This window comes from Musca autumnalis, unplaced genomic scaffold (assembly GCF_047663935.1).
Source record: "Musca autumnalis isolate F117 unplaced genomic scaffold, ASM4766393v1 scaffold_3, whole genome shotgun sequence".
NCBI lineage: Eukaryota > Metazoa > Arthropoda > Insecta > Diptera > Muscidae > Musca > Musca autumnalis.
Genome location: NW_027411866.1, coordinates 87,255,772 through 87,279,130, shown reverse-complemented (window position 1 = coordinate 87,279,130; position 23,359 = coordinate 87,255,772). Strand labels below are relative to the sequence as shown.

At 32.7% G+C, this 23,359-nt stretch overlaps 1 protein-coding gene across 3 annotated transcripts; it reads right to left on the bottom strand.

The window, feature by feature from the left end:
* Nucleotides 1-3,195: 3,195 nt before the first annotated feature.
* On the bottom strand, nt 3,196-8,672 carry LOC141396789 (uncharacterized). Of its 3 annotated transcripts, none has more exons than XM_073972446.1 (8): nt 8,402-8,557; nt 5,781-8,348; nt 5,173-5,711; nt 4,782-5,108; nt 4,578-4,715; nt 4,075-4,500; nt 3,812-4,014; nt 3,196-3,739 (listed from the first exon to the last, which is right to left on the bottom strand). In XM_073972446.1, exons 1-7 carry the CDS (start codon nt 8,415-8,417, stop codon nt 3,853-3,855), a joined length of 4,176 nt encoding a protein of 1,391 aa, XP_073828547.1. In that variant the 5' UTR covers nt 8,418-8,557; the 3' UTR covers nt 3,196-3,739; nt 3,812-3,852. The 3 variants fall into 3 exon arrangements, with proteins under 3 accessions (XP_073828547.1, XP_073828548.1, XP_073828546.1); XM_073972447.1 differs by lacking the exon at nt 3,196-3,739 and having other exon boundaries at nt 3,743-4,014; nt 8,402-8,423; nt 8,510-8,672; XM_073972445.1 differs by lacking the exon at nt 3,196-3,739 and having other exon boundaries at nt 3,743-4,014; nt 8,402-8,570.
* Between the last annotated feature and the right edge of the window lie 14,687 nt (nt 8,673-23,359).

The following is a 23,359-nucleotide window of genomic DNA, read 5'->3' as shown; positions in this document are numbered from 1 at the left end:
GACTTTTTATTCATGCTAAATTTTTAATAAAATTACCGTTATTTTTACATATTTCTATAGCAGGGACATTCCAAAAGAAGAAAAGAACAAAAATCTGCGGTATTTTACTTTGAAAATCCTTAAAAACTTCAAATATATAGTGCTTATAAGTGTACGAATACGAACTTTGCCACCCACACAGGCGCCATCTATAGCTAAATGACGGAATAAATTAAAAATTTGTTTTGTTATTCTTAAATCTTTTTTCGTTATGGTAATTCCCATAAATAATTTCATATTTGCACATAAAATATGGAATTAATAACGATTTTATTCATTTTTTAGGGGTGTACGAATATGAACTTTGCATACTGTATATCAAATATTAATAAGATAAAACTGGCTTGGATCCCTGGGCACGTGGGGGTGTCTGGTAATTGTTTCGCTGATAATGCTGCGAAAAGCGCTTGCAATGCGCCACTTATAGGGGACCCTATCATCGAAAGACTTGATCTCAAAACACATATATCGGATAACTTGCATAAACAACACATAGCCAACATGGACCACTTTCATCATTATCACTACACGGATATCAATCCACTTAAGCAAATCGCAGTTTACTCAACAAACATTGATAAAAAAAAATAAGAATTTTTTCGCGATTGCGTATGGGGCACACAATTTTAATCCATCAACATCTAATAAACAAAAACGCTGACAACAAATGTCCTAAATGCGGTGATGACGTCACCGTTAAACATATCGTCCAAACATGCAGACCATTGGCTCAACAACAAATCTGCTTTTTACAAAATCAAAGTTTCAACATGCTTCGATCCACAAACAACCAAAATATTGATAATATATTCAAGTATATCAAACAGAATAGCATAACTACAGTCGAAATCGCTTATAACGTCGTCGTTTATAACGTCATATCGCGTATAACGTCGAAATCCAAAAGTCCCGAATTTCTGCCCTTTATAGTCCACACAAATAAATACCGCTTATAACATCATATCGGTTGTAACGTCGGTTTTTTGAGAAATACTTGAATTTTGCTATCGGTTATAACGTCGAACCATACGAAGAAGAAAAATGTCTCTCAATATTTTGTTGTATGTATATTTTTTCAAACTCAAACAACAAAATGCGCAACATATTCGAAGATGGGGTTGGACAACTGAATTACGACTCACATGGAGGCGCTTTCAAGTCAGTTAAGCTTGAATTTTTGCCACCCAATGTCAATTCAGAGGCGTGTCTAACTCTAGAAACCCTTCAAAATTTTATTTAAGAATATGTTTTAAAAGACCCTTTCAAAACTCAGATCTGAGTTAAATTTAAAGCTTTTGTTGGAATTCAAAAGCCCAAACTAAAATAACATACTCAGGCATGTTCTGGCATTCACCTCTGCACCTCACGTGTATAGAACACACCTAAAGCTGTTCTGCAACACACTTTACACCTAGTTGGGGTGTATTCCTCACACTGTAATTTTGATGGCGAGAGCTGAGTGAATCCTTATTTTTTTAAGAAACTAATTAAAATTTTCTACAAAAAACTGCATAGGACTAAAATATAATGTGTTTTCTATTAGCATTTAAAAAAATATTTAATTTCCTTAACACAATATAATTTAAAAATGTGTTTTTTCATAAAGTACCAAATTCAACATGTACGCGCTCTTGTATACGTTCGTTTCTTTGTTTACGCCTGTTTCGTAAACAATCAAACGAACAAAGCGTACATACCCACACACGCATGTGTATTCGTTGATGCGCCAACGCAGACTGATATTTTTTCATTGTTAATGATAAAGTTTGAAAGCTGTAATAAAGCTTTCCAAAGTTCTTTCGTGAAATGTGAAAGTTCTTTTCACGTGAAACACAGAACATCAATTGCTTTCACAGGTGAAGTGCATGTGTGATGTGAAATGGATACACGGTGAATTCCAGAACATGCCCGACTATTTTAAAGTTAACCATATCCTATATTTACGTAAAATATCTGCTGATGAATGTATTTAATATCGTTATTCTTTATTATTTTGTTTTTAAGTCATTCATACGTTTGTATGCATATAGATGAAAAAGTAATAAAACAACGCATTTATACTCAAAAGTCACTAAACATAATATAATTTCACCTCTTTTATAAGTATCGTTTATAACGACTATCGCTTATAGCGTCCGATTTTCGTCGTTCCCTTGACCGACGTTATAAGCGATTTTGACTGTATTTAAATCTTTAAATTGTTCAATTATTCCCATTCAACATTGTATATAGTATGTAATAGCTGCTTTTTTACTGTATATACTCTTATATTTACTATAAGTTTATAAAAATAATAAATAAATGAAGTATTTACATTGCAAAAAATGACAATATCATAAAAAGATGAAGTAAATATGTATGTGTGGCAACACTGACATTGTCAAAAAAGAGACGTGTCATTTTGCTGCATATGAACGCACACATTGCTTTACTTTTTGTAAAATTCCGTTTTTTGAAAATAATTTTATTATATTGAATAATTACCACAAATCGGCCATTTCTAAAGGCCTGCGTACATAAGCTGCTCTGCCTGATTGCCTTGCTTTGCTGCTTCAATAAAAAAATAAAAGAACAAAGAAGGCCGACCCAATTTCCAACTGATGGCAACCCAGTTCAAAATTTCGTCTTTATTCTATTATTTTCATTACGTCAGAAATGAAGCAGGTAAGCAAGGCAATCAGGCAAAGCAGCTTATGTACGCAGGCCTTAATAGTTTCTTTCCTGTTTTCTGTCAATTGGTGTGCAATCCACTTGGAAACACTGCACAAATTCGGCAATTGCTGCGCAGTGTGATGTGTCGCGTGACATTTATGAAGTCGAGACGATGTCAATAAAAAGACATGCTGCATTTATGAAGTCGCGACGATGTCATTTGACGCATCATACTGCATTTATGAAGTCAGCCTTAATCAGACTTCTATTTTCAGGCACAATATCATTTATACATTGGCATCAAACCTCTCATCTCCATCGTATCTGCACTGCACCATCAACTCATCATCTCCTGTACCTCACCATCATCTCTACCCTACCTTACCCTATCACTATACCGCATCAGCATCCTCACATCTTTAAATCTTCAACTACAACCTACACAGGATGAACACAATGGACCAACGGTCTCAGAGTGAAACAGTTACATATACTACTGATGGCTGCGCATCCTTAAACCAAACCAAATCATTCACATTACTCCTTTCTTTTTTAAGCTTTTCGGAAGCTTCGTAATGCGGATTTCTGGTCTCTTGTAAAATTATGATTTTGTTAGTTACCACTTTGGGCATTTATGGTGACGAATATAATGTGTTGTTGTAATTAAAAAATTGATTAGTTGACACTTAATTGACGTTGACGGTATTGTATGAACATTTATACAAACATATGTATGTACATACATAAAAAACAGCTAAAACTAGTCCAAAGGGTTTTATACCATTTGGACTCGGATGGAAAAGTGGACAAGATTTTCAAAATATACTGACTTGCAAAACGTCGTTTGGTTTGAAAATGTACTAAGTCCTTACAAAATGTTCTATTCCATAATGTCTTCCAATTCAGTTCTAAATACCCAAAATAGACTTTACGGTATTATAATTGGTCACAAAAAATCATGTCATACTTGTAGTTGACCAAAATTTCCTCACCTCAAAGAGACCAGAATTTTCACACCTTGAGACAAATAATATCAATAAAACATAAACTGTAAAGAAAATTCAAAAACATGTTTTATTTCACTGAAAACAAGGCCAAAGTTAAATGATGTAAAATCTACCTAAGTATGTTATTGCAGCATATATAATATGCTTAAATAATTTACACTTTACCCTTAAATTTATGGTATTTTTGATAATCTTTAACCAGGACTTCATATAACTGACGACCGGCTTCATTGGAGCAACGTAAAATAAAGTGTTTAGCACGATGATCACAAATGCCAACCAAATCATAGCATATACTTTCAACATGTGTTTTAACCTGTAATTAAAGATATCTTGTATATATTAAATGATTAGAAATGAACACCATAAACCATACCTTATTGTATAGAGTGGTGGGTCTCTGATTTTTGACCATTAAATTAATAATAAAAGTCAAAATGAAAGGAGCAACACGCTTAAAGCCAACACTATGTTGGGCAATTAAATGCATGAGCGCTTCTAACTTCATTGCCAATTCGGCAAGGTTATCCAATTCATTGCTTGGCAGCGTAGTGTCTTTTTGGCGATCACTTTTATACCAAACCACCGACTGTATTAGATCTTTAAAGATATGCATATACTGTGGTGCCCGATCAAGTAAAAGTAAATTACGCTGCTTGATCAGTGATAAACATACTTCTGTAACGGCAGCATGTAGAGAGTTAAAAACTTTTATATTGGTATCACATAGTGGAAACTTTTTAATGTTAATTTCCATTAAAAATGAGAGAATGCTATCCATTGTATCTGTGGATATGGGAACCTGGAAGATAAAAGTAAATTTGAAGAAAACATATTTTGTTTTAAACATTTATTTAAAATATTATCCTCTTTACGTACCATTTTATTTTCTAGAATGGCTTGATGACATACCAAAAGATCTAGTATTATGTCATGATCTGTAAATTGTTGTTGCTCGTCTCGTTTCAGGCGTAAAGTTACATTAAAGGTAATCTTTTTGTACATTTCATTGAAAATCTATAAACAATTTTACATATTGTCATTTAAATATAGCATTTCAAGGAAGTGATAACATGTACTTACCGCTCCTTTTATGGTACTGAAAGGGCATTTTGCAATTAGTCTCAACAGTTTTAATATATTGGAAATATTTTTAGATTCTGTATTATCCGCCAGATGTTTAAGAGTGAGCAATAAATCTTCATTAGTTTTATTACTTATTATCAATTTAACAGCAGTCTCAATTGTCTTCTTATTGCTCGGATCTTCAGGTTGTTGCAAATCTGCATTTATTTGAGTCCAATAATTAGTCAGAACAAATTCAATTTCGTCCTGATCCAAGTGCAAAAGTTCGCGATGACTCAAAGCCAAACTCATAAGGCGCAAGGCATGGGGATTTCCATAATCCATCTTGAGTAGTAATAGATAAATAAAATATAAAGTTAAAGTTTAAATACGAGTTAATTCTACTCACTGAATGACCAATATATATTTTATTGATACGCCTGAAATTCTCATCAATATCTTGTTCCAAGGCAGCATCATTAGCCTTTTCGGTTTGATTTTCTTTTTCATTGCCGTTCTTTGCTGCTTTGGCCAATAAAAATGAAGCATATGAAGCAAAGCCAGCCAATGTTTTAAGTACAAATTTCTTATCTTTTTTGGAAGTGCCATCATTAGATTCCATAAAATGGCTGTTCAAATATTCAGAAAATATTTTCAAAAATGACATTAAATGTTTTCGCAATCGTTTGGCACTAGGACCCGTTATAGACGACAATGTCACAATGGCGATTAGTAAAAGCTTGCGCTGCTCATTATCCAAGGATTGTGAATCTTGCATTATTGCTGCCAAATCTTCTAGAAATTTGTCGGTCCCTTTTTCTTCATTTCTTATAGTTGAAAATAAGAATTCATAAAGTTGCCAGCACGTTTCCATGGGCAAAAGAGTAAGCAATCGTTTTGCACCGAAATATTTGAACATTAAGACTTGTTGGCCAAAGTGTAAAATATCTGCAATAACAATAAAAATATATTAAGAATTGTAATTCAATGTAATTGACATATATAATAACAACAAACCTTTCATAATTTCTAATGATTGGGCAGCCAAATCATCTTCTTTGCCAGATTTAAGATCGCGATAGAGACACAAATGCAGAGCAAATATAATTGTCTTCCGTTGACGTCTTAAATGACCAACCGGTAGTTGGGAAAGTATATCCAAATTAGCCTTTATTGCATCAGCATCAATTTTCTTGATATTGTATTCTTCGTCGGCACGTTGATTTATTGCATCAATCAAGCGTTTTATTAATGTTTCAGTGGCAGAAATGTCGGTGCACTCTCGTATTTCTTCAAATTCGCCAGATAGCGACTTTAGTAAAGCGTTCTTTGAAGAAATTGATGAGCAAATATTTTCGTATACAGCCAGACAAGAGAATTCCAATAAATCTAAGTCGTTACAAGCTATTGGAAAAAGATCCTTACTTTTTATTACATATTCAGCTATGGGTACCTTGCTGCTTCTTGGCAGTTGTGAAATAAACCATTTAGCATTGTTGGATTTTAAAAAGCTATATAGTTGTTCATTGTCACTCGTTTCAAATGACCTTTCCAATTGCAATTTTTCTTGGGCGCTAGAATTCATCAAAAGTAAAAACGATGATTGCGATTTTTGCACATTCAAACGTTGCAGCAAATATTTACAACTCGATTGTCCAAAATTTAGCACACGCTGCTGTATTAGTAACCATTGTTGAGGCGACAGAAAATCATGTACTTTTTCCAATATATTTTGTGGCTGCAGTGATACGTCTTCGCTGCCATCAGGTCGATAAAAGACCAACATTAATTCCATTGATGTTGCAAAATAAGACAACTCTAAAAATGCAGCCATAGTTCGGGGTTGATGTTCTCGATCTAAAATGAATTTACCGAACAGTTGAAGGACCTCAGTAGTAAATTGACGTTGGCTGTTTATGTCGTTGAAAAAGTGTCCAGTTTGTTCGGCTAATTTAGAACCAGCAAAATATTGTGCCAGCAATGCAACGTGGAAGTCCATTTGCAATAACTCTTTTTCATTCAAGGTCTTCTTTTCTTTGTATGACTCTATTAATTCTTTTAGCGCAAACAAGAGGGTTTTCCAAATAACCACAGACGGTTTTGTAACTAACCCAGTAATGATTTTCGAAAAGGCAACGCCGACTGGATTACTGGGCCAATAATTCTGTAGTGTTCCAAATGATATTGAGGCAGATAATGCTACATTTTCCTCCAATTTTTGCTGAGTCAAAACAGGCTTAAAAAAATCTTGAAACAGTATATCCAAATATTTTGATTGGTTGCCCTGATTTAAATGTTCTTCTGTTGCTGACTTCTCAATTTTCTTCTTCTTAGAAGGTGTTTGCTTCTCATCTGACGGAGCTTTTCTCTTGTTATATGCGGAAATATCAACTTTTTCCAAACGAGTATTGAGGGCCTTCATTAGATTACTTACAAATTTCTCGGCACGACTTAGACGACGAAACATATCCATTAATAAAACCAAATATTCTTCAAACAATTGCTTCTCTTTTATATTTCCTGATTTCGTGGCCAATATCACATTTGCTGTAATTTTGAATACATTCTCCTCCAATATTAACGGATTTAAACGCAATGCTGCACATAGTACCATTAAAACTTCTTTAAGGTGACTTCCTTGAACCCCTTTAATTACATCATAAATACGCTTCCCCAGAAATTGTAAAGCGCTTTGTCCTTCACTCCATACTATATTTATATTGACATCATGACGACAAAACATTTCCAAAACATAAGCAGCCATTGTCAAATTTAACGATGTATCTTCTGTTGTGAAATTATTGCTAGCAAATTCATTGAATATATTTTCCAATATAACTTTGGTGTACTCATCTACATTTTTTCGATTTACAATTGAGTATTCCAATGCTAGCAGCCGGACGTGCAATGACATTTTGGTTATGCGTCTTATTAAATCATCATCCCTCATTTCCATAGTTAAAAGATTTTCAATTTCTGTCAATTCTTGAAAGAAGTCCACCTTCAATGTCCTCATCATAAGCATTACATTCGTCACAGAAGGTAAAATAATGGAAGTATAATTGGTTTCAAATTCCTTCACATCTCCACAACGCTTAATACTTTCCTTTAGAGTTTTCAAAATTGAAGCCACAAATTCGGTTTCGCTGGTACTTAAGAAAACGTCACCTATCTTCTCCAAATACTTTTCATAGCTAATAAAAAGTGCCTCATATACCTTTGATTGTAATTCGTAGTCCTTTCTAAGGAGATCCTGCAGCAATTCAAACTCAAGCAACAATCCCAAAAGCTCACACCACTTTCTTGTATCGTGTTCATAGCGTGCACTCATCTGCAGGCACCACTTGATAAATGTGTGCTTTACATCTTTACTTATAAGTCCAGGCTGTGCTCTAAGCTTCAGTAGTTCTGTTAGATCTTCTCCATTTAGGTTTTCATCCACTAAGTCAGTATGTTCCGAGATCCATTTCAGTATTATTTCATATTTTGTGGATAATACGAATTCCACAGACTGCCATGCTTTGATTGCAAATCTAAGATTTTCTTCAAATGACTTATCTTTACGTCGAAGCCATTTTGAAAATTCTAAAAAAAAAAATTATAATAAGACTTTGTAATGTAGAAATTTGCAAACTTACCATCTTCTGTAGACATTTTATTCTTAAATATGAAGTTTTTTTAAATAAAATAAAAATATGTGAAGATATGAATGACTTCAATAAACAAAAACAAACGCACGTTTTTACGTTAATTCCGCCGCTGCTGCTGTGTAATACGACGGCGTTATTATGTGTGTTCGTTTAGGGCGAAACCTATAGCTCTGGGTGTTGCGTGTGCGTTCAAAAATACAAAAACAAAATACATGTATTTGTTGTTGTTTTCAATTTGAAATGCATGTATTTTGTTTTTGTGTTTTTGAACGCACACGCAGAGCTATAGGTTTCGCCCTTAGGGGTAGTTTACACTATATGTAAATGTCATATGACACGAAATAAAAACATTCCATATCTACCCACGCAGGCAATGTGGAGACGCAATTTTATTACATTTTTTGCTGGTGTGGACGCACAAAGTAAATGGCGTAAGGAAAATCCCCAATATTGCACATATTAGCGACCATGGTACAATAATTCTTAGGTAGGCCACAGCTAACAGCTGATTACAATTTTTTTTTTGTTATGGCTTAATCTGTCAAACCCGTGTTGACATGCAGAGTTGATATTTATTACTGATCAAAAAATTCAACTCTGTTTTGTTTTCATTTCAATATTTCGTTCTTCTTCTTCTTTGTTTTCTCATCCGTTATCATTCATCAAAACAATTTTGACGTTTTACGCCATAGCGACAGGGTTGTATTTTTTTGGCGATTCTCATACCTGGCCTACCTATGAATTATTGTACCATGTTAGCGACTATATAATGATGGAAAATTGCATGTCATGTGACATTTACATATAGTGTAAACTACCCCTTACTCAAAATTTGTACAATTTGCAAAACAATAGGTGTGTACGATAACCCAATAATTTGTACAAATTCGTACAAATTATTGCTGAATGCTATTCGATAACAAAATTATCCAGCAAAAGAGAGCGAGTTTGGAGAGATTTTTGGAGAGTTTTGTGACTGAGAACTTGCAAATTTTTGCTGGGAAAATTTGTCCCGCAAAAATTTGGAAGTCTGATCAGCTGATTTGAAAACATTTGTTTTTGTTTTATTTTTTATTCTTGGCGAAAACAAAATTAAACATTGAAATATCAAAAAATTGAACATCAAAAGCTGAAAAATATAAAAAAATCATGGAAAACAAGAACATCAAATTGATGCAAAAACTTTTCTTCTTCTTCTTCTTTTTCAAAACAGTTGATTCCTTGCAAGTTTTTACAAATTGTTGTTCGATAACTTTCTGCAATTTTTCTTGCTTGAGAGAGTAAAATTCACTGAGAGAGGTTGCTGGAATTGACTGAGTAATTTTTGCTGGGAAAGTTATCGTACACACCTAATTTTGGCCTAGTAGAAACTAGCAGCATGTTCAGCCGATACGTTGATTTTGACATTTCTGCTGGAGTTTTTACAATTTCCGTAATTTTTCCGTTGCCGTATTTTTTAAGAGATTTGTATGGGAAGCAATTTTTAACAATTCGCACTTTTTTTAACATTACCATTGTAAGAAAGTAATTTAATATTTTTTTACATTATTTACAAATTTTTGATACTAAATTTTTTTGTTGCATCAATTGACCATCTACCTTGTTTATTGTGATACGTGAAAAGTGTTGCAACTTTTGGTACTTTTTAGGCAAAAACAGGGTTGTATATCATGTGTACTGTGATTTCGATGTTGATTTCGCTGAAATCACGAAATGAGATGATATCATTTTTGTATGCGAAATCATGATAAATAAGGGGCCTAATTACGACATTCGATTCGATCGAGTATTTGCTCGATAAGTCCGTGTTTAGACAAAGGCAAAGTAAATTCAGTTTTTAGGCAATAGGGGGTAGGAAAGAGTATTGAGGAGCTCTTTCCTCTCCGCTCTCTCCCAAAAACTCAATTTACTTTCCCGAGAAATTTGTGTGTCTAAACACAGACTAATGCAAAAATCAAACTATGAAAACCTATTCGCGCCACCAACCGTACATTTATTAAGGTAGACACATTAGCAATTTGTTACAACAATGTCAAAAAGTTTTACAAAAATAAATCATTTCGCACAGTTTTCTAGCATAAGGCCATGTTTATATTATAGCCTTTTGCAGGGTTAACGTTCTTTATGAGGATTTATTTGACTTATACGCAAAGGAATTGACATTTGAAACCCAGTGGGTTTGTTAAATCCGGTTATATATAAACGTACTATAACTTCATTCCGAAATTATTATTCAACGATTTCAATAAAAATTTACATTTTTCATTAATAAATTATTTTTTTTTAGTTTTTGCTTCAAAATAAACACATTTTTTACCATCTACCTTCTCAATGTTCTTTTAAGAACACATAGGTTTTCATAGTTCGATTTTTTCATTCACGAGTAAATACTCGATCGAATCGAATGTCGTAATTAGGCCCAGGGCAATCGTCCGCGTATAAGAGAGCTAGAGAGTTTACGTAGCAGTAAGGAAAATCATACAGGTATAAATTGAACAACAGAGGCGCAAGGATACTCCCCTGCGGGACACCACTCTTTACTTCTCCAAAGTCAGATATTGAGTTACGTACTTGAACACAAAATTTGCGATCCTGGAAGAAGTTGTTGAACAACTTAATGAGGAATGGGTCGACATCGAGTTCAATTAATTTATAGATTATACCTTTATGCCAAGTCAAATCGAAGGATTTTTGTATGTCTAATGACACAGCGACTGTTGAGATCTGCATCCTTAGATTGCCAACTATATCCGAATGTAGTTTAAGAAGGGCGTGTTGCGTCGAGTTTCCGGACCTGAATCCGAATTGGTAAGGTAAAAGAGGGTTTATTACAAATTCATTCTCTAATTTTTATTTTAAAGTAGCTTCAAAAATTTTGCCAATATTTGAAAGCAATGAGATTGGGCGGGAATCGAAAACATTTTCTGAGTGGATCTTCTTTTTTATAGGGACTATTTCAATTCTATTAAATTTTATTATTCAGATAATATTTACAGTATATTTTACAATATTGACAATAGTTTTTTTAAGAGCTTAAGGTTTAACCTTTTTCTACTTAGATATATAAACATAATTTATGAATAAAGATGGATGTAATGATGTTTAAAATGAAGGAAAAGAGTTTCAAAAACCTTTATGAATTTTTTAATAAAAACTACCTAACCTAACTTATACTACTTTTTATGAGACCAGGGCCCTATTCCACGAAACAACTTATAAACTTTTCATTTTGCACTTATCAATATTTTTGACAATGCTCAAAGTTAAGTGTTCCACAGAACCATTATTTTTTGATAAGTGATAAGTTGTTAAATATAAAGTGAGTTTGCTTACTTTTCAAAATAATGTAGCTCTTTTTTTGATTTCTGTTCCACAAACGTTATTTCTGCTAAGTGAAAAGTTGTAACGGCAAAGCGTATTTTTCTAAGATTTTGCAAAAAAATTTGCTCTTTCGTTCCACAGAAAACTCTGCATTTTGATTTTGCAGATCAAATTTTGATAAGTTTGCCTTAAATTTGCGAGGTAAACGTTCTCTTTGCCAATGTACATTGTTAAAGCGAGATTTTGTTCGGAAATACTGAAAACACGGTTATGACAAGAAATTGTAAAGATTTTTCCGAACTTCTACCCTCTGAATCAACCATCCTACTTCGAACTCTCACTATCCGAAATTCCACCCTACGAACAACCCCATTCCGAACTTCCACCCTGCGAACAACCTCACAAATCGATGTTTCTCGATTTTACATTTAGACTAAACTCTATTTGAGAGACTATTTTTATTTATTACTATACCCTCCACCATAATATTTCATTTGTAACTCATCGAAATAATCATTTGCGACCCTATAAGATATATACATATATTTTTGATCAGCGTAAAATTCCAAGTTGATTTAATCACATCCGTCCGTGTGTTGTAATCACGCTATCTTCCGAACGAGTTGAGATAGGGGGATGAAATGCTGTTGACCCGTGTCTTAAATCAAGTTGGAAGTTGAGCTTTGTTATAGCCCCCATATAGCAGTGCCGTCGATTTCAGCTAATTTAAGGCTTTTAGCTACATTTTCAGAACGAATTAGTTTTAATATGCTTCCAAAACTTACCGACATAGGCCCATCTTTTATTAAAACCCCCATATACCGCCCTATTTCAGCTAATTTGTGGTTATTAGCTACATTTCCAGGACGAATTAGGTATAATTTAGTCAATCACGAAGAAACGTCTCCACAAAAAATTATGGATATAGGTCTACGTTTTTTTATAGCCTCCATATAGCAGTACCGTCCGATTTCAGCTATTTTAAGGTTTTTAGATACATTTCTAGAACGAATTAGTTATAATTTGACAAGTAACTTCTCTACTTTGTGGAGAAAGAAAACTACGTACTCTATGCCGAACATAACGCTTTTTACTTGTTTGATTTCGCTTAATTTTATTGTATTTTATTTATTTTTTAACTTTAATTTTATTTAATTTTATTTTATTTCACTTCATTTTATATTGTTTTATTTTATTTCATTTTATTTTACTTCATTTGATTTATTTTGATCTTATTTTAATTTATTTTGTTTAATTATTAATTAATCTTTATTAAAATTATTTTATTTTTTTTAATTTTATTTAATTTTATTTTATTTTATTTCACTTTATTTTATTTTGTTTTATTTTAATTTATTTTATTCTATTTTATTTTTTATTTTACTTCATTTTATTTTATTTGATCTTATTTTACTTTATTTTAATTTAATTTCGTTTATTTCGTTTAATTTTATGTTATTTTATTTTATTTCATTTTATATTCTTTTATTTTATTTCATTTTATTTTTTATTTTATTTTACTTCATTTGATTTATTTTGATCATATTTTAATTTATTTCGTTTAATTATTATTTAATCTTTATTAAAATTATTTTATTTTTATTTCATATTAATTTATTTTGTTTTATTTTATTTTTTTAATTTTATTTAATTTTATTTTATTTTACTTTATTTCATTTTATTTTACTTTATTTCACTTAATTTTATTTTATTTTAATTTATTTCACTTTATTTTATTTTGTTTTATTTTAATTTATTTTATTCTATTTTATTTTTTGTTTTATTTTACTTCATTTTATTTTATTTGATTTTATTTTACTTTATTTTAATTTAATTTCATTTATTTCGTTTAATTTTATTTTATATTATATTATTTTATTTTATTTCAGTTTAATCCAGTTTAATTTATTTAATTTTATTTTATTTACTTTTAATATTATCAGTTTCTTTTCATTTTTTCGCTCGTCTCAATTTTACATGTCTTATTTATTATTGCCAAGTAAAAAATAATGCAATGATGATAAAACGTTCTGTGGAACAAATATCATTCACACTTTGCAAGAGAACTGAGAGACTTACCAATATGGCGGAAAAATTGAGCAAGAGAGCACAACAACTGTGCTAAAAGAACAGTGATAGACAAATTTGCTAAGTGCAAGGGAAATTGAAAAGTAATTTTGTGGAACAAAAAAAGGTTATCACTTTTCAAAATAACTACTTTTTGATAAATGCAAAATGAAAAGCGATAAGTTGTTTCGAGGAATAGAGCCCAGCTCATTAATATGACTATATTCCGAATATGAACATTTGGTGTTGAAATTTGAAGTTATTTTTGTTAATTTTTATGGAAACCAAGTCTACATTGGAGTCTTCATGAAGAGTTGAGGTAGGAAATAATCTTGGGCGATTATAATTATATTATAATTTCAGTAACTTATTTTGTAAGACTTGAAGTTTTTTTTTAAATGACAGTTTGCACTATCAGTCCAGACAGGAGTTGCGTAAAAAAATACAGCTTGAAATATGCTTCTAAAAATTAACATCTTATTTTCAATATTCAGAGCCGATGTTCGATTTAAAAAGGGTTATAAAGTTCTTATAAGTACATTAGTTTTGTTTACAATATATGAAATATGATCTCGGAATGTTAATTTTTTGTCTAATATTACGCCCAAATACTTAACATTATTTTCCCATTCAACTGACCTATTGTTAACAACTAAATTGGATTGTGGAATATAGCATTGCTTCTTTTTCTGGTGAAGAAAATAGCCTGACATTTTTCAGAATTTATAACAATTTTCCATTTTTTATAATATTCCAATAATGTGTTTAGTGAAAATTGTAATTTTGATAATATTTCGGATGATAGTTCTCCGGAAAACAATATTGCGGTATCATCAGCAAATATTGACAATGTGCAGTCTTCGAAATGGGGAATGTCTGCCGTATATATATTATACAAGATTGGCGAAAGGCAAGAGCCTTGGGGACAGCCTGCTTTTATTTAAAAAAAAGATCTGAGGTGATTGAACCAATGCGGACTCTGAAAGTTCGCGATTTTAGAAAACTTTTTATGATACACACAATTGGTCTGTACCAGAACTGCAAGAATCGACTAATTTTTACTATCTTTTTCGATAACATAAAGGAAAATATAGCTTTGTTCCTTTACTTTTTTAATGGTAAGAGTGGTAAAAGAGAAAAGTGTCAAAATTGTTCAAAATTGCTCTCTCATGAACATTTTTACCAGAAAAGTAAAGGAACGGAAAAATGGTAGATCCGGCAGCAATGTCAGAAAAAAACATAAAAAATCAATTTTCGTCTTTTATATCACAGTTTTTAATTTAGTGTTGTCAGTGTTCGACTTTTTCTTCGGTTTTTCGTCCATTTTGTGAAATAATCGTCAAATAAAAGTCGAAATATCAGTTCTGCCATTTTCTACCTGCAGAAATTTTGCTGGTAGCCTGGTAGAACAGAAAGACATTTTCGCCATCTCTCCACTCTCACTCTCTTAAAAATTGCTTCCAGTTTTGCCACTTTTCAGGGTTAAGGAACGCTTTGCAGGTTAAAAATGGTAACAAATGGTTAAAATGGTAACCACAGGTAAGTAAAGGAACACAGCTTATGTTATCGTAGTAAAAAATAGTAGGTTCTTGCAGGTGCTGGAACAGAGCATATATGATTTGGAAATTTACCCCCTGTTTTTGTAACTATTTTTTGTTCGTTCGTCTATATTCGTAATAATTTGGGCATCCACAGCTCAGCCCCTAGACGACATACAGATCTAATTCTTCATAGATACGTTTTATATATAGTTAAGAATTCCTCATTCAAATTTCAGCGTTCCACATTTGTGCTAAGGCGAGTAAATCGATCTACAAAATTTGACAATTCGTGTGAGAACATAAAAGTTTTTTACAAAAACAGGGGGTTAAAGTTTATAAGTTTATATATTAAGCCTTTACGTAATTAACTGCGTGTTGCGTGTGCGTTCAAAAATACAAAAACAAAATACGCACAGTGAAACAAACTAGAAAGTTCATGGAGGAAAATAAAAACATAATTATACTGGAAGCAGATAAAGGCAGTACAACGGTCGCCATGGAAAGATCAGATTACGAAAAGAAGATGGACACAATAGTGAATGATATAATGACTTATAAAAGAGTGAACTCGGACCCTACATCCAAACTACAAAAGAAGAACAATGAATTAGTTGATGAATTGTTTAAAAATTGTTATATAAGCGAAATGGAAAAGAAATATATGAAAACGGATACGGCGATTGCCCCGAGAATTTACGGTTTACCGAAGATTCATAAGGAAGGACATCCGCTCCGTCCCATCTGCTCTTCAATCAATTCACCTTCAACAAAACTATGTAGATATATCACGAACATACTAAAACAACTTACCATCAGCTCAAAATACAATGCCAAAAACTCCACAGAATTCAAAGAGCGGTTAAAAGGAACGGAAATACAGGAAGACGAGAGATTCTTCTCACAGGATGTTGTGTCCCTCTTCCCAAGTATTCCAGTAGATTAAGCCTTGAAAATAATAGAAGAAAAATGGAAACACCTAGAACCAGTCACAAAAATCTCAAAGAGCTTATTTATAAAAATAATAAAATATTGCATCTGTGATAATCGTTATTTTAGATATAAGAATAACTTTTACGAACAGAAGAAAGGTCTGCCCATGGGATCTTCAGCATCTCCGATAGTAGCCGATATTGTGATGGAAGCTATTGGATCGATGCATTGAAAACTGTGATATTAGACCTAAGTTCCTGACAAAATACGTTGACGACCTTTTTGGTATAATTAAATCAAGTGCAATAAACAACTTACTGACAACATTCAATAGCTACGATCACCGCATAAAATTTACATTAGAGAACGAAAATAACGGCCGACTTCCATACTTGGATGTATTAATCACGAGAAAAAACAATAACATACTGACGAACTGGTACCAGAAACCCACGGCTTCTGGGAGACTAGTTAATTTCCACTCAAAACACCCAAAAACAATAATAATGAACACCGCATCAAACTTCATTAATCGAGTTCTAAATATCAGCGACAAAGAATTTCACACAGAAAACATAAAGAAAATTAAATCAATATTGAAACAAAATAGCTTCCCTCAAAATACTATAAATGTTTTAATCAAACAACACCACAACAAAAAAAAAAAAAAACAAAAAATACAGAAAAACAAAATAAATTTTATAAATCGGTGATAAATATTTCCGGCATTTCCGAACGCTTCACCAACTCCAAATGTTATGAAGACATAAACTATGCAATAGCACCAAAAACTTCTAACACCTTGCAACACCATCCAGAACTGGAGAGAGTGAGAGTGCTGCAGTGCGAAAACAACCCGCTTGGGCAATGGGCTAGTTCGGCATCGGAAACTCGTCGATTCTCAGCGTTACAGTAACTAGTTCCACTTCTGACCCCTCACAGTGCAATCAACTGTAAACTTTAACATGGGGATGTCATAGGAGGTAACCAATTGACACTCTATGCATTACCTGTAGGTGGTATTGTACTAGTTCCAGGTTTACAGTCAAATACCAGTTTATTTATAAAAAAAGTGGTGGGAAATAGTCACACAACTGACGCTTCGTCGTTTACTTGGGGATATATAGGTGTCAATTGGTTCCCTTCGCATTACTTATGGGTCAATTGTGAACTAGTACCACTTACCTCTAGTTTAGGACTATTTAAATTGCGACAATTGGAATTGCTAGCGGGTAGAGAGAAGAAGAGGGCGATTTGCATATTTCCGTCGTATTCCTTTTTTATACCAGAACAATATGAATAATATGAACGAAGATATTTATTTGGTAATTAATTACCAAAAGAGACTTATGTTGGAAACTCTACACATTAGCTCTGTTCCTTTACGTTCAAGAATCTTCAAGTTTTACAACTTTTTACTCGAAAAGCGTTCCTTTACTTCAGACACAATACAATTCATATGAGAGCAGTTTTCAACTTTTACTACTTTTACCGGTTTTACCATTTCAAGAGTAAAGGAACAGACCAATTATGAATACTCCAACATCACAAAGAATGAACTACAAAACAGATACGGAGAATTTGGCGCACAGCTACAGACATCTAATTAGAAAAATAAATAGAATACAGTAAGAAGAAAATAATGCAGTGACGAAACAGAGTAGCAACAGGTCGACGTTTGTGCTTGGCGAAATTATTGTTATTGTTGTAATAGTTTTAATCACTATTTGTAAGTGTAACAACAACAATATGATCATGTATGCAAACAATAAAATGTAAATGTTTTTCGTCTTTCGAAGAAAGGCGAAATATCGAATAAAATAATGAATAAATAAAAACAACAACCATCCGAGACCTCGAGCTCGTTTTATTTACTACATTTAAAACATATATTCATGGTACAATAATTCATAGGTAGGCCAGGTATGAGAATCGCCAAAAAAATACAACCCTGTCGCTATGGCTTAAAACGTCAAAATTGTTTTGATGAATGATAACGGATGAGTATACAAAGAAGAAGAAGAAGAACGAAATGTTGAAATGAAAACAAAACAGAGTTGATCAATAATAAATATCAACTCTGCATGTCAACACGGTTTTGACAGATTAAGCCATAACAAAAAAAAAAATTGTAATCAGCTGTTAGCTGTGGCCTACCTAAGAATTATTGTACCATGCATATATTATTTATCCCATCAATTCCTGGGGAATTTTTAGTTTTTAACAACTTCTATGATTTTTCTATATGGAATGGTAATATGATTATTGGCAATAACGTTAAAATCAAAATTGAATACCGCAGTATTAACAGTATCTTCTATAGAACTATTTAAATTCGATGAAAAAGAATGATTTTCATTAAAAATGTTGCCTAAAATTTGTCAGCCGTCGTATCATAACGTTGATTATTGTGTATGAGTGTAGGAACATTTTAAGACCTTTTGCGTATGATTTTTGTCAAGTTCCAGAAAGGTGGTGATCCTTTATCTAAGGTAGAAAGTAAATTATTCCAAGAGGTGTTCTTGAATCTATCAACTTGACTTTTTATTATGGAGTTTAAAACTTTAAACTCACAATAATCGCTTATTCTTCTGTAGCGTATCCACCTTCTTCTGTAGTAATTTCGCTGTTGAATCGTGAGCTTAATATTGGTAGGCAGTTTTCTTTCTCGAATTCGTCTTGTTTTAGTGGGTACACTTGCAGCGATTGCTCCATTTAAAGTGTTATGCCAAGTTTACACTTGCGCTCTAAAATCCACTGGATTTCACGAAATCCTGAAATACATCCCGGTGTTTACACTTATTTTTTTGTTGATTTCATACATATCACAATGATCAAGGTAGATGCATACGCGCAGCTGATCGAACATGAATTTTCAAAACAAGTTGTTGCAAATTGAATTAGTCATCAAAAATATACGACAATATTGAACTTTACAACTTTATTTCAAATATTATCGTAAAACTATCTATATATCGAATTAATTGTGTATAGAACCCGTTCCCGTACTCCGAAGTCTAGCAAGACTTGCACTTCTCTTTAAACAAAAACAGCGCCGAATAACACCCTATTCTCCTGTTTTCTGCCATACAATTTTGGCATAGTAGAAACTAGCAACATGTTCATTATCATCTAAATACGATAACTGATACAGTGATTTGCTGCAGTTTTTGCAATTTCCGTCATTTTTTCGTTCCTGTATTTTTTAAGAAATTTGTATGGGGAAGCAATTTTAGACATTTCGCTCTTTCTTCTAACATTACCATTGAAAAAGTACGAGAACGCAATGAAAAATAGCATTGTAACAAAGTAATCTAATATTTTTTCACTTTGTTTAAAAATGTTGATTCTAAAATTTTTTTTTGCAGCAATTGACCATCTACCTTGTTTATTGTGATATGTGAAAAGTGTTGCAACTTTTGGTACTTTTTCAGTCACAAACAGGGTTGTATATCATGTGTACTGTGATTTCGATGTTGATTTCGCTGAAATCACGAAATGAGATGATTTCATTTTTGTATGCGAAATCATGATCATTTTTGCTTGATTCCGCGCGAAATCGCGAAACGCCTTCGAAATCACGAAAAGACGCCGAATGTAAACCAAACATTATAGAAGTGTTCTAAAGCAGAATCCACTAGTTCAGTTGTTGTCAAATCAATATTGGGGAAATTGATATTCTGATTTATAAAACGAGAATAACCATGGTATAAGTAAAGAGGTAGATTTAAATGAAAAAAATCTATTGAACCCTTGTTTTTCCTGAATTCCTAAAACTTAAAAATTAAGCAACAAGTGGGTTTTGTTACAATGCATCTTTTGAGCATTTTATAAAAAACGCGGAAAATGAATGAAGTGTTAAGTTTTCTCCACATAATCGGGTTGTGAATATGATAAAATGATTTTTTCAATGCAAATCTTACGAATTTCTGCCATAAAAAAGGCCTAAAAACAATATTCAAAATCATTGAATTCTATTGTTTTTAAAATTGTTTGGCTTATCATTCAAATACCACACACACATACACAGTTTGTTTATATTGTTTTTAGGAATACTCAAATGAAAAAATTTAAAATGACATAAAGCTTTGGCTAACCTTTCTTATTAAACCATGGAGCATAACGATTCCAGTTTGCATTTTTGAAATCAAGATATTTTCGTTGTTGGTTACTACAACCGGAATTTAACGACAGTTTGACAGGAAGATGATCAGAACTCAAGTCGATTATCACAACAGGTATCTAATACCTCAATTGTGTTGCTGAGAAAAATATCAAGAGTGGAACTCTGACGATTTAATTGAGAAGGGATAAAAGAACACTCATTTGGAAAAATGATGTCATAACCATAGGAATCTTGTTTTTCATAAAGGATGTTTCCCCAGCAGTTTCCTCTGGAACAACCCCACATTTGGTGTCGGCTATTAAAATCGCCACCTAAAATATACCTTTCGGCCCTGGTTAAGTTGTGGATATCAGAAGCAAATCCTCTCTTGCGTGAACCGTCAGATCCTACAAGACAACCTGGGAAGTAGCATGAATAAATATTAAGACTGCCAATGTCGCTATGAACTTGTATACAAACGTTTTCAATAAGTGAAGTATTAATAATAGGTGTATAAGTTAGATACTTTGTCCCTCAACTTCCCCTGCTCGATCAATCACGGATGCTGATTGGCGCACTGGCATCTCCTCTACAACTCCCTCTGCGGAGACCGTAGTGTGCGGATCGCCGCTGGGCATCGGTTGTTGACGGTTTGCTCACTTTGTTACACTCTTACTCTCACTGGAATAATTGTAATTGTATTAGTATATGACATGGGATCCTCTGCGATCACTTAGAACCTCTGCGTTCACTTGTCATTAGTCATTTGTTGAAGAATAACGTCTACTCGCTATTACTGTCTCTGTCGCCACTACCACCGATTACAAAAGGTAATCTATTTTTTTGTACGAAAAGAATCATAAATAAACTTCCAGGATACCTATTATTATATTTAAATTGATACTGCTTGTGTTTTTATTTCTTTGGTTCTTTTCTCCCTCCACTGCTCATCAACATTCGGCAACCTGAGCTATCGTTGAACTATCGAAGAAACCTATGGATTTCCCCTCCCTCACCTAAACAATAGGTAAAGTCGAATGGGAAATATTATTTCTTATTAGGATAGCTACTCCTCCTCCTCTATTCTGTCATTCCATAAATACAAAATTGGGGATGACTTAGTGAGATAGAAGGTTTTAGCCAGGTCTCAGATAATAAACAAATAGTTATTTCGTTATTTAACAGAAAATCAAACAATTCCAAACTTTTATTTTTGATGCCTCTCGCATTCCAAGTTATAATATTTAGTTTAACTGTCATTATCGTACAAATTTGGTAGCGATACTTGTTATCACTTCGAATTGATCTAGTTTATTTTTACAATTTCGGAGTCTTGTAATTAACTCTAATGTTATTTGTTGTACTTCTTCAATTTAAAACAAATCATCGGGGTTTGTAGTTGTATTTCCATGATTTTGAATGTTGATATTGTTGTGGTTTTGCTGCCGAGTCCACATCGACGGTGGCTGGGGTATGTTCTGCTTGATTGCATTGGGGTAGTTGTTGTTGTATAACGAGAAGGGACTATACATCTTTTGTTGTTGCTTATTTTGAGGTCTGTTTCGTTGTTTAATTTGTAAGTACTGAGCTTTACTACGGCAGTTGACGTCCGTTGACCTATGTGCTCCCATGCAATTTGCACATTTTACTTCATTTTCCTTGCATTCGCTGGTTTTATGATTACCGGCACAATTTGCACAAAATGTTTTAACTTTACAACGACTCTGTCCATGACCATACATTTGGCAGTTGTGACATTGAGTTATACGATTTTGTCGTACAGATTGGAAATCCCACTTGATTTGAATTTTTTCTAATTCTGAATGATTATGTCTCAATTCTTTCATAGTTATCGTTTTGCGCTTGAAATAGACTACATAAATAACGTAATCCCCATATTTTGATTTTTTATGCACTATTTTAACATCAATACATTGCAGTCCTCTTTGAATTAATTTATTTTTAATAGACATTGGGTCAAATACATCCAGACCGAAAAGAAGCGCTTTGTATGGTTTTTCTTCTTTTGTTGCATATGTAAAAAATTCATATTTAGATTCCAATATTTTGCACATAGCATCAACGTAATTTTTGGTCTTGCAAAATAATTGTAGACCAATTGATATTTTCCGAATTACAAATTTTGCACAATTCATGAATTTCTTCTATTTTACACTTTAAAACAGTGATAGGAGGAATGTGAGTTTTTGTTGCACTTGGCACTTCTTCACTTTCAATATCATCATCGTTGATTGTTTGCAATGGAGCAAAGTATGTAATTGTTGCTTTCTGCACTTGGTGCAGTGACATTGTTTTTGGGTTTTTTCCCTTTAATTTTTTCGAGATGTGCATTCACATCATTGGTTTCGTATGACGGCTTAATTTTGTAATTTTACAGAAGCAATTGTTCTTGTAACAAGAATATTTTTTTTGTGCGTTATGAATAGTAATAAATTGTTGTTTTATTTTTGAAGAAAAGAAAACGAACAAACTCGGTTGTAATGCAATGCACTGACACGTCCGTCGACATCGAGAGCTAGTCATTGACTGATAGGGATTATTTAGACATCTTCCAAGATATAGGGAAGTACCCATTATTTAAGCAGTTATTGAACACGACAGTCAAGAGTTTTAGATGAGTGTCTGGAAGTTTTTTTAAAAGATAGTTTGAGATGTTATCCAAACCACTAGACTTTTTGTTCTTGGATGCAGAAATTGAATTTTCGATCGACTCCAAGTTTGTAAAGAGATATGTATCTTCGTTCTCGACCGACGAGAAATCATCGCTAAAGGCATACATATACATATGTGGCGGGGAATATTTTCTAGACACATTTCAATCCGAGAATCAATGTTTTCCACTGAACATTCCGGGACATGTTCGCTGAAGACAGATCCATAATAATTGTGGAAAAGATTACATTTATCTTCATCATTTGTGACAGAAACATTATTATATGAGATACAGTGACTATATAAGGA